Source organism: Phodopus roborovskii, unplaced genomic scaffold, assembly GCF_943737965.1.
Source record: "Phodopus roborovskii unplaced genomic scaffold, PHOROB, whole genome shotgun sequence".
NCBI lineage: Eukaryota > Metazoa > Chordata > Mammalia > Rodentia > Cricetidae > Phodopus > Phodopus roborovskii.
In genome coordinates, this window is record NW_026126540.1 from 34,712,308 (window position 1) to 34,725,078 (window position 12,771).

Genomic DNA, 12,771 nt, shown 5'->3' on the forward strand with positions numbered 1-12,771 from the left:
TTAAAATCATAAATTGTATTTTAAGAAGACTATTGTGGGAAAGAAATTATATTCATAAGCGACATGAATGAAACCACTAATAACCAACACAGAGTTAAAAAAAGATGCTGCTAGCCAGGCAGTGGCACATGACTTTAATCCCAGCACTCAGGAGGCAGAGGCAGGCAAATCTCTGTGAGTTCAAGTCCAGCCTGATCTACAGAGGGAGTTCCAGAACAGATTCCAAAGCTATACAGAGAAACCCTGTCTAGAACCACCCCCCCCCCAAAAAAAAAGATGCTGCTGCTGAAACACACAGACAGAGCCACAAGAAAAGTGCACACTAATTGCCAAGGAAATGTACGAATAAAAGACACCTGCCCTGGAAGGGAGGGCAATGATCAAATATAAATGCTTGAAATGAGGAGTTACCCTTGTACGGTTACTCACCTCCTCTTAAGATAAGCAACGGCACATCTGCCCCTACTGGGAACTGCTTTAGTACTTCTACCACTTGGAGATGTGTTAAATTCTGCACATTTTGGTGGTAAATTTCTTTGATGACATCTCCTTTTTGAAGGCCTTGACACCACTGGCTATCCAATATCATTTTCACTTTCTGTCCAGTTGGGCTGTCCGCAATTGCAAACCCAAAGCCTTTGGGGCCTTTAATCAGAGGGATAGTCACTAGTTCAGGCTGGGAGCTGCCTGATGATGCCAGGGATGTTCTCTGTTCACTTGCATCTGATGGACCATTGAGACGGTCACTGGTCAAGATCTGGCCTGGTTTTCCATTTTGATCCAAAGCCATTGCTCCTGGTTTAAAATCCTGAGTATTCATGCATGTCTCTCCCTTTGTTAATGATTGTCCATTGATGACAGGGGTAGCAGCAACAATGTCCACAACAGGATCTTCACTGTCATCAGGAAGTGGATAACCACGGCATAAAGTAAGGTTGACATACTGGTTGACAGGTACCAACTGAAACATCTGGACAACATCTGCATGGGTGTGACCAAGGACACAGTTGCCATTGATGTCTACAATTACATCACCTGATAAAATATAATCATGTTAAAATATTAAAACCACCAAATAAGTTAATCGTTTTACTGGGGGGGGGGAAGGCAAAACAAAACCAGAAACTAAATTTGAATTCTGAAACTCCCTAATTGTTTATAAGTGTTGAAAGAGATTTCTAATACATCTATTTGTTGTTATCACTTTGCTATAAAAATATATATATATACAAATTTTTAATATTTTCATTTATTTGTCTCTGTCATGCATGTACAGGGACCAACAGAAGACAGGGTTCCCTGGAGCTGGGAACACTAGTAGCCATAAGCTACTGGAAACTGAACAAACAATCTGGCTTCTCTGAAAAAGCAGCAATTGCTTTTTTTTTTAACCACTGAGATATCTCCTAAATGCCAAATTATTAATTATCTTAACATCAAAGGGTTATACCTCAAATTCAAGTCTATCATGCAAAAACCCTCCAAGTTTTATTGCAGTTATTATGTACTTTCTGAGCCATTACTAAGTGACTATTCAAAACTCAGTTCAGTGTGGTAGGTGTTTAGTGCATACAAAGGAAAATAACTCCATTGGCTACTTGTACAAACAAGCTTTTCATAAATGTCTCTTAAATCCATCCTAAGGGATCTTTTCTGTAGAGTTCTGTATTTATTATGAGTCTGGTTTCAAATAGAGAAAGCAGCAGCAACAACAAAATCAAGATAATCAATGAGTGTATTTTTAAGACACTGAAAGGTGAGATGAATTAATTCCTGTAAGATTTAATTTTGTCTTTCTCTTGAATAATATTATTTTCACTTTGCAGAAATTATTCTACATAATTTCAACAGTTGGCAATATTTTACAACAAAATAAAAAAATCATTATTTCAACTATTTACTTTCATTTCATTTAATTATTTAAAAGGTTAATGACAAATAAAGCTACTTTAATTTGTTGCACCAAGACTTCAAAAACCAGGATGCATGGTGTTGAAAATGTTATTTTGTAGGGGCTGGAAAGGTGACTCATCCCCTTAAATGCACTGGCTGCTCTTCCAGAGGACCCACGTTCAACCTTTAGAAAATCCACTCTCAGGGCCTCTTCTGGGTTCCACATGCACCAGGCTCTCATAACATACACAGACACACATGTAGGCAAAATATCCATATACATAAACTAGTTTTTTTAATGTTACTTTGTAGAAATTTGTTTCTAATCTAAGAGAATACAGAAATAGATTAACGAAGCTTTAACCTTTTACCTCCAAGTGGGAGTTCCTAAAAAGTCCCTAAAGTCTTACAGAAGTATTGAGTCTTTTTGCAAATTCGCTAACAGTTGTAGGTAAATGAGAAACTGATTATGAAACCATAGATATCTGTCTATGCTATGTGATGTGTTTCATGAACAAATGTTGAAAAGATTAAAATTGAAAATTAAAAAGGAAACTTTTATTAACATTAAGATCTTTAGAGTTCATTAATTTTAAAACGTTAAATATAACTTTAAATTTTTAGGCTTTCTTTTTTAAAGCTTCTATCAATTCATTGAAAGGTATATGAGGTATTCTATAACTCAATTAAAAGTACCTTGATATTTGTCATGAGAAAGTACAGTAACAATTGACTCATCCAAGTGTAGGCTCACATTACAACAGCATGTGAAATAATAGATGTTTTGAAAAACATAGAAAACTCTTCAATAAGGAACCCCAGTGGAACACTAAACTCTTTGGGAAACAGTGTGCAATTCACCACAATATCCAGGAATTTGTCTTGAACCTCTTCCAAGGTCTTCAGAAACAAACTATGTCAGCCATATTAAAATATTTAACAATTACCAATGAAAGACTAGGAAAATTAAAAGTGGGTCAACCCAACTTTATAAAAATAGTGATGTTTGTATCTATAATATTTAACATAGTACTGAAATTTTACTAACTACAATAAGGCCAAGGAAGGGGGGAAAGTGGGTTAAAACTTTTTGTTACCACCAAAAACATTTCAATGGACTATTTTTCAAAACAGATGTTAGGGAGCTGGAGAGATGGCTCAGCGGTTAAGAGTACTGGCTGCTCTTCCAGAGGACCCAGGTTTGCTTCCCAGTACCCACACATCTGTAACTTCACTCACAGGGCATCTAATGCCTTCTTCTGGCCTTCTTGGGCACCAGGCACATACATAATACACATACATACATGCAGGCAAAACATCCATGTACCTATGAAAAATTTTTAAAGTACTCTATTATCAAATAATCAATTATTTTCTGAGATGACTATCAAATATTAAGTTTCATACAAAGTATTATCTAAAATTATACAAAACCAAACATTAATAAAAATATTATTTATCAGTTTCTTATTATTAGAACAGCCAACCTTCAAACTAGCAGTGTATTTAATTAGGGGATAAACTATTTTAATACAAGAATCTCAAGCTTCAATTACACAGTCTATCCTACACACACACACACACACACACACACACACACACACACACACACACACCCATCTGCTATAACTCTTCCAGTAATTCTGAAAACCATATTACCTGGTGCAATTTTCCCGTCCTGAGCTGCAGGCCCATCTTTTAGCACATTTTTCACTTGTAGGAATTCATCAGGCCTATCTCCACCAATAATGGTAAAACCAAATCCCATTGTACTCTTTTTCAGTGATGCTCGAACAAGAACACCTTTAAGTTGGGATGGATCCCGAGTAAAGTGAGATCTTTCCACATCTGGGTCAAAGTAAGAATCCGATTTGAAAACAAAAATAATTATATTGAATAAACTGTTTACAGTAAGTCAGTCAATCTTCAATATTTGTATTACTTAAATAAAAAAGCAAACAACAAAAAAAAAAAAAAAAAAAAAAAAAAAAAAAAAAAAGAAAACCTTTAAAACCAAACCCTTGAAGAATAGAAAATCATGGAAAGTGTGAAGGTATAGAACAGTTAGAATTTAAGTAAAAAAACGAAATATGATTTCCTGACATCTTCAGAAAAGTAAAACAACCACTTCCTCTCAACTTCACTGCCTTCTCTGTAGGTTTTTTTTTTCCCTTACCCATACTCCACTATAGTAGCCTCCCTCCATTCAGTTTTGCTTTTTGTAGTTTTAGTCATTTACAGTCAGATGAATTCTAAAAATATTAAATGGAAATAAATTATAAATTTTAAATTGCATACTGTTCTGAGAAGTGTGGTGAAACCTTGTGCCACATTGGCACTTATCTGGTACACAAATCATCCTTTCATTCAGGTATCTGTATGTACTACCACTTACAGCTGTGTGTACTACCACTTACAGCTGTGTGTACTACCACTTACAGCTGTGTAGTAGCTATTTGATTTTCAGATCAACACTTTGTGTTTTCCCACTACCTATATCCAAGTAATTCTTGTATTACTTAAAAAAAAAAAAAAATAGCCCCAAGGCTCAAGAGTAGTGATGCTAATGATTTGAACATACCGAAGAGAAATTGGGAAGAGTTTCCATAAAGCTAAAAGTTTAGAGATATGGCTCAATATTTAAGAGAACTTAATGCTCTTGGAAAGGACCCAGGTTTGGTTCCTAGTACCCACATGGTGGCTCACAATGTCTGTAACTCCAGTTCTGAAGGACCCAAAAACCCTCTTCTGACCTCTGTGTGCACAGACAAACATGCAGGCAAAACATCCACACACATAAAATAAAAAATAAATATTTTTAAAAGGTTAAATTTATCAAAGGTATGTGTATACAGGAAAAAGCTTATGTAAGGTTTAATGTTATACACTACTTTAGGCATCTACTAGTGGTTTTAGAATGTAATCTCATCAGATAAAAGGTGATTCCATACCATTTATAATGATTAAAACATTTATAACAAATATCATTTATTGATTACCATACAGCAACTACTACTATAAGCACATGTCTTAAGAAACCTTCAAGGGGAAGGTATCTCCAGAGGATGGCATTATTATTACTTCATAGATGAGAAAACGGGCATAAAGATTTTAGGGAACTTAATCAAAGTTATATGATGAGATTTAAGCCTTTTAGACAGCAATTTATCCATTATTTTAAATGACACTTCTCACTATATATTATGACTATTACCTACAAGACTATGAATTACAAACAGACATATGAAGAGTGCTCAAAAAGTATCTGTTAAACTGAAAGTTTGCTAAACTACATGCAAAGCTTAAGGAACAAACCTATGTTTTGGAAGAGTAGCTAGAGAAAGAACTATTTTTCTCACAGATAACAGAAGTATGTCAGACTGTATTTTGCAATATAATCAGAGACATATGGAAGAAAGGAAGGAGACAGGAGCATAACAACCAAGAACTTCCTGAAGAGCTTTAAAAAAAAAAAAAGTATGACTAGGTGCATAAAAACTTCATGTAACTTAAAATGTCTTCTGAGTGAGTCTATATGAGCAACACCTACTATCTACACAATCCATGGTATAGGGATATAATTTGGGAAATTTACTTAATACTGATTAAGAATAGTGGAGAACCTTGAAGATTAAATCTATATATTTGACTTATGTAGTTAACTCAGAAGCAATAATGAACTAAACAGCTAATACTGAGCCAGGCTTCAAAAATAAACAACCTAATCTTTAAAACCCAACCTCAAATTTGTACAATATCATATTTTTATTTACTCATGACAAACAACTCAGAAGTCTTACAATGTTTACATGATTTTGTAATTAATACATACATACATATAAAATCTTTTATAGAGGCAAAACTTCTGTTGAGTTTCAAAGATTAAGTAATAAAAAGTTCAAATTCACTTTCATTAGCTCGCCATACACATTTTATTAGAATGGCCAAATAAGTTCTACCTGAGCCGGGGGGTGGGGGTGGTGGTGGTGGTGCACACCTTTAATCCTAGCACTTGGGAGGCAGAGGCAGGTGGAGCTCTGTGAGTTAGAGACCAGCCTGGTCTACAAGAGCTAGTTCCAGGACAGCCTCCAAAGCCACAGAGAAGTAACCCTGTCTCGGGGGGGCGGGGGGGGGGGGGGGGAAGTTCTACCTGGTTTTGCAGAATGAATTTCAGCCTGTCCTATCTGCTTTTTCCTTTTGGCTTCCTCCACTGGATTCTCAAATTGAGTCTTCTGGTTCAAGTGACTGTAAAATAAAGAGAAATGTGCAGCTCAAGTTTAGATGAAAGAGTTCTACTTATTTTCTTCAATAAAACATCATGCTATTCCATCACAAAGGTTAAGGAGTATGTATCTTTAGGAAACGGAGCACAGGAAGGCTGAAAGAGATAGTGGGAAGCCCAGAGGATAACTAGAGGTCAAAGGTGCGGAAGCTTATGCTAGTACTTCTCCACAAGCCCGCCAATGAGACCAACAACAGTTTACAAAACTACAGTGGAATTTCTCTTCCTGCAGCGATCAAAAGAACTGGTAACTGGTCAGCTAGTTTTGTTTGTTTGCTTTTTTAAGGCAATTAACAGCAGAAGAATCTAAGTTTCTTTAAAATAAATCAAGCTACTCTTAAAAAATATCAGAGTGTAAAGCCACTAGAACAGTGGTTGTCAACCTTCCTAATGCCATGACCCTTCAATATAGTTCAATACAACTCATGTTGTAGTGACCCCCCAACCATACAATTATTTTCTTTGCTACTTCATACCTGTAATTTTGGCACTGTTGTGAATTGTGATATGAACATCTGGGATATAGGACATCTGGTATGCCACCCCTGTGGAAAGTGCTGTTTGACTTCCAAGTAGAGAACCACTACTCTAGAACATCATCCCAACAGAGTGGCCAACTCATAAGGCTGCTTCCAGACCTTGGTAGTTGCAGGGTTGGTCAGCCAGACAGCTCTCCCTTGTTCTTGCCACCAGGGTGAGCTCTCTAGAATTGCCCTGGCAAGCAATGAGCAAGGTGCAGGGCCAGTTCTGCTTTCATGCCCTTGGGGATGACTCTCCCAGCCCTGGACCATCAAGGCCAGCTCAACTATGTTGCCCAGAGGAAGTGTAGGGACAACTCTCCTGTGTGCTGCAGCTGGTGAGGGGCAAGGACAGCTCTTCCTCTCTTATGACCTCAGGCCCTGCTCTCCTAACTGCCACAGATGGTGATGGGTATCTATCTCTCTCCTGCCCAAACTATCACATAGAAGTTGCGGGACGGGACCAGCTCTCCCTCATGTTCTTGGGGCCAGTTCACCTGTAACCCTTTTAACAGGGTCAGCTCTGCTGTGCTGCCAAGGTGAGATGTAAGGTCCACTTTCCCAGGTGCTGGAACTGGTAAGGGGGAGGGGTGGGGGAGAGCATCTTTCCCTCACTCCTTCTACCACTCCTTAGACAAGGGAGGTGGTACTAGCTATACTCCTCTCACACCCTCAGGGCCGGCTCACCCTCACCCCTATCTACAGGGTCAACGCTACTACTGTGCTGCTCAGGTGAGGCACAGGGCCTGTTCTCCTGAGTGCTGTAGCTGGTGAAGGGTTGTTCACTTTGTCATTTATAAGCACGTATTAAGATGAATAGATTTATCTATCTAAACATGGAGTAAGAACACCCTCTAAGCAAAGAACTTCATAAGTATGAGAGGAGACTATTACAGATTGACAGAAAAGTTCAGAAAGGTGGCTAGATAATCATGATTAAATGTCATCTATGTTATAATTTTGCTTAATACCTAGATTTAGAAAATGCATCTCAACAAATTCATGAAGAATATAAGATAGGAAACAGATACACCTTTTGATTGTTGCCTAAGTGTATTACAAGTCTTAATGCAATACAACTAGAACAATATGAAAGTATTTCTTGGCTACTGAGATGGCTCAGTTGGTAAAGATACTTGCATTGATCCCTAGGACTGGCATCACGGAAACAAAAAAAGCTCTCCTGTGAGCTGTCTGCTAACCTTTCAAGCATGTTGTGGCATGCCTCTCCTCCCATTTTAAAAATTAAGTAATTTTATAGAGGGCCTGCCATTAAATTTTAGAACAAATTTTTAAAAGATTCATTTCAAAATCTCATTTTTAAAAATAAACATAACAACAAAAAGCCCTGAAAAACTGCCACTGCCATTAGTGTTACTATTGCAAGATTCCTGCCAAAAGTAATCACAGTGCCATCTAGTCTGACAAACTAGGAGAGCCAAAGACTAGCCATTCAAGCAATAGCTCTTCATCTCACCAGTAAACTCACTGCAGACTATCACAGCTGAAACTCAGACCCAGTTAATCCGGGACTCAAGCCATATTCTGTAATATGCATCTTGAGTACAGTCTGTTTTTCTTAATCTAATAAATTATCTCCTGTAAACAAGCTTGCTCTGAGACGATCGAATACAATTGTGGTGCTGCTGTTACTTCTAACCACACATCTCTTTGACAACTTCGAGTGGCCATGTTAGGACTTGCCCTAAAGCTGCTTCAGTATCATATCCTTGCTTCAGAGAAACCAGATCATTCTGCAAAAGATTTTATAACAGGCAAATGAGTTTCACCTCTTGATCATGTATTGAAATTCACTTGAAATGGGTAATAATGAAAATCATTATCTTGGAAATGTTCATTGGTGTCATTGCCAAATAATATTTGATTCAAGCCTAATTTAAACAGGCTAAAGTACAAGGGAAAGAAAAAAGGAATCGCACAAACCCCTTTCAGTTGGCCTCCAAATCTACCTTTGACTTGAAAAATAACAAAAACACATTGTTTCTTCCTTCAACTACTCATCCCTTAGGGAAAATAAAAATATCAAAAGACCTGATGAGTACTTTGCATATTACACCATTATGAGCAATATATTAAATAACACAATAGAAATAAAATTAGCAAAGCTTTTCAAAGGAAGTAAAACACTGGAAATGGCAAATTATACAACTACATATGCCTCTAAGTTGCTTCCTTTGGATACACACTTGCTTTTAATAAGTCACTTCAAGCATCTCTCTAACCACAGAGATGTAGTAACAAGCTACATATTAAAGACCACAGTGGGTAGTGGGGGGTCAAAGATACTTATCTTAGGAATAATTTCCAGGAAATGACATTGATTTATAGCAACTAGTATTGAAAATTAATCATAAAATTAGAAGATTTTACTTTTTTATTTATTTTTGAGACAGGGTTTCTATGTGTAGCCCTGGCTGTGTTGGAACTTGGTTTGTAGACCAAGCTGGCCTCAAACTCACAGAGATGTAATGGGATTAAAAGTGTGTGCCACCACCACTCAGCAAAATTAGAATATTCTCTAACTTCCTATTTTTCCTGGTAATAATATCATTTTGCTTTTGCAAATAAGACAGTTAATGACAGCTTTTATTCTTTTGTCCTAATTACCCGCTGAGGAGGTACACTTGGCCAATGAAAAAGCCACTCAAACTTAAACTCTGTTCTCTGAAAAATGAGTTCTCAGCTTTCTAATTCTTAAGCATTGTTTAGTTTAATAAGTTCACTCACTGATTAATTCTTTTCCTTATTTATAGAGCTCCCTTATGGCTGGGAGAAAACAGAGGATGCTCACTCCTCTAAATTTCCAGATAACATTGTGGTTTCTGACATAAAATTTCCCATTATCAACACCTTAGGTTAAAATCCCCTCTGCAATATCCAGAAATAAAGTAATTCTAGTGGTCCGAACAATGCGGCAATCTGATAAAGGGAAAGAAAGCTCAGAAGAGAAGGTGGCAACTAACAGCACCTGTGTGCTGTTTCCATCTGTTATATACCGTTCCTATCTGTTTATACAACTGCATCAGAAGCAACCTTCCACTCCTTGAACAAATCCTATACCTTATAGACCTCTTTAAAAGAGAACACACCTTTAATTATATACTTCTAAATTTTGGATTATTATATTACAATGACCTTAAGACGTTTTGGAAGTATACACTGGTAGTGATGGAAGAGACCACAGGCATTCAGTCACCCAGGGTTCATGTACTGCCTTCCTCTTTAAAGAATGTAGTAGCAAGGATAGCCTCTCTAGCCATTAGTCTTTCACATTCTTTTCCTACTTCCTTTACTATCTTCCCCTTCTTACTCTTCCTTGTTCGATCTTCCTTTCTCTTCTTTACTTGAGATGGCGTTTTCTATATTGCTAGGTTCATCTTGAACCCCTGAACTCAAATAATCTCCGTCCTCACTCTCTGAAGCCCTGTGAATACAGGCATATGCCACCACTCTGGCCTCCCCTCTTTGAGAAACCCAAAGTTAACTTCTAGAAACCTCAAAGTCAGTGCAGAAAATGCTCCTTCCTCTAGTTAAAATAAACAGAAAAATCAGGCCACTCAAACATAAGGTGTCAAATTTAGTATTCCCTAGCGCTGTACACAAAAAGAAAATATCTGGGAGGGAGATTATTAACTCAAATAACAAACTTACTCAACATAGTAGGTTCCATACTGAGGGTCCTCTATTTTCTCCCAGCCATAAGGAAGCTCTGTAAAGAAAAAGGAAAAAAAAAAAAAAAAAAAAAAAAAAAAAAAGAATTAGTGAGTGAATTTACCTTATTAAATTAATGCTTGAGAGTTAGAAAGCTGAGGGTTTATTTCTTGGAGAACAAAATAGTTTTTGTTTGAGTGGCTTCTTCATTAGCCAAGTGTATCCTAGCAAGTAATTAGAATACTAGAAAAAAGCTGATCTCTGCTGTGTGTGGTGGTGCAAGCCTTTAATTCTAGCATTCAGGAGGCAGAGTCAGGTGGATTTCTGTAAGTTTGAGCCCAGCCTGGTCTACATAGTGAATTCTAGACTAGCTGAGGTTAACTATTAGAACCCTGTCCTAAAACACACACACACACACACACACACACACACACACACACGAGAAAGAGAGGCAGAGAGAGAGAGCACCCAATTGAACAAAAGCCAACTTACAAAAAACTAACATTAAAGTACAAAAATGTAATCTGCATACAAGACACAAAATTAATAGCTATTAGGGGGCTGGAGAGATGGGTGAGAGGAAGTATACTGCTCTTGTAGAGGACCTGAATTCCATTCTCAGCACCCACATCAGGCTCACCACTGACTGTAACTCTGGTTCTAGAGAATCCAATGCCTCTGGTCCCCTTGAGCATTTGTACTCATGTGAATACACCTATACACATACATACAAATACAGAAAATAAAAACACAAGCTAGTGTAATAAAATACTGGTTATACTTCTTTTACGATGCATGATAAAGCTGATGTGAAACGCATGGTCCCATAAGTCCAATCCAAGCAGCAGCAGCTTATTTATTATATTTTCTACTTTTACGCATCATCATTTACTATATTCTGACTTACTTCTTACAGAAGAGCCCAGTATTGCGGTAAATAAGGATCAGGATAAACAAATAGGCCGAATAGATGTTTATTCAGGGAGAAATAACTTACAACCTAGACAGATGAACACCAGGAAATTGAACCCGATCCTCTCCTGTCCGAGTCACGCCAGAAAGAGAGCGCCTTCCTGGCCCCCTCCGACCTCCTTCCTCAGGTCACCTCCGCCCATCGCTCCACCCCCCAATGGGCGTGGTCAGTGCTACAGAAGGACTACCTCACTACAGCCCAGTCTTGGACTTCTGCCATTTCAAGTTTGTTAAAAACCTAAGGAAGGACCTACTTTTCCTTATATTGATTTCAGCCGAGCATATGAAAGAACCAACCTAATTACCAATGCCCTGTGTAATCTTTGTCTTTGTAATCTGCTTTGGTAACAAATAATGTACACAGTGTTGGCATGTATTATTAATTCCAACTGTCTAGTTAATAAAATGTGAGAAAAACTGAAGTCACATTAAAATTTCTGATAGTTTGGAAAAAACCAAACCAAACCTGACCTTTCCAACATGCACTGCCTCTGTCAAAATCTTCTTCTTTCCCATTTTGTATTCCTGAGTGTTCAGTTTCTTGAAGAACCATTTTAATAGGTATGTATGGATTGAACTGGAAAGGATGTTGTAGTGCTTTCAATTATGTATAGGAACTGAGCAAGAAGAAACTTTGTTTTTCATGTTTTGAGACAGGGTCTCATTATGTAACCAGGCTGGTCTTGAACTCTGAGGTTCCACCTGATTTTGCTACCAAGCCCAGACAAGATATAGTAAAAAACAAAACAAAACAAAACAAAAAAGCCCAAAATCTACAGATGTGCATTATGATATCCTATCCTTTTATTTTTTTTTAAAGTTCTACTATGTATATGGGTGTTCTTTTTTTGTTTTGTTGTCTTGTTTTGTTTTTCCCTGTATGTATGCTTGGTACTTGTGAAGACCAGAAGAAATTGTCATCAGATCCCCATGAAGTTGAGTTACTGATAGTTATGAGTCACCATGAGTGCTGGGAATTGAAGTTAGGTCCTCTGAAAGTGCAGCCAGTGCTCTCTATTTATCCATTTTATATGAATTTGTGTTTTGCTTGCATGTATATTTGTGTGAGGGTGTCAGATCTCCTGGAAATGGAGTGACAAACAGTTGTGATCTGCCATGAGGTTGCTGGGAACTGAACCCTGGTTCTCTGGAAGAGCAGCCAGAGCACTTAACCAGTGAGCCATCTCTCCAGCCCCAAGTTTCCTTATTTTTAATTCTTTTGGAGTGCATTGAGTAGAAAATAGGCTTAGAATATGTGAAAAGGTTTTATGCCACTGATATTTAATTATGAAATGTTAACTTCATAAACAAAATTCCACGGTAATAAACTGATAAACTATTTTACTATAATCTCAGCACTTGGGAAGCAGAGGCAGGCAGATCTCTATGAATTCAAGGTTAGCCTGGTCAAGAAAGTAAGTTCCAGGACAACCA

General features: G+C 37.5%; 1 protein-coding gene across 3 annotated transcripts in view; it reads right to left on the reverse strand.

The window, feature by feature from the left end:
- The window catches only part of Magi3 (membrane associated guanylate kinase, WW and PDZ domain containing 3), a 193,708-nt gene that overhangs the window by 36,632 nt on the left and 144,305 nt on the right, over positions 1 to 12,771 (reverse strand). For 2 of the 3 annotated variants that reach the window (XM_051198762.1, XM_051198764.1), the window contains exons 7-10: positions 10,366 to 10,423; positions 6,044 to 6,138; positions 3,553 to 3,741; positions 430 to 1,035 (exon numbers count right to left, since the gene is read on the reverse strand). In XM_051198762.1, coding sequence (XP_051054719.1) covers positions 430 to 1,035; positions 3,553 to 3,741; positions 6,044 to 6,138; positions 10,366 to 10,423 — 948 coding nt within the window. The remainder of the gene's footprint in view (positions 1 to 429; positions 1,036 to 3,552; positions 3,742 to 6,043; positions 6,139 to 10,365; positions 10,424 to 12,771) is intronic. The other variant, XM_051198763.1, reaches the window with a different exon arrangement.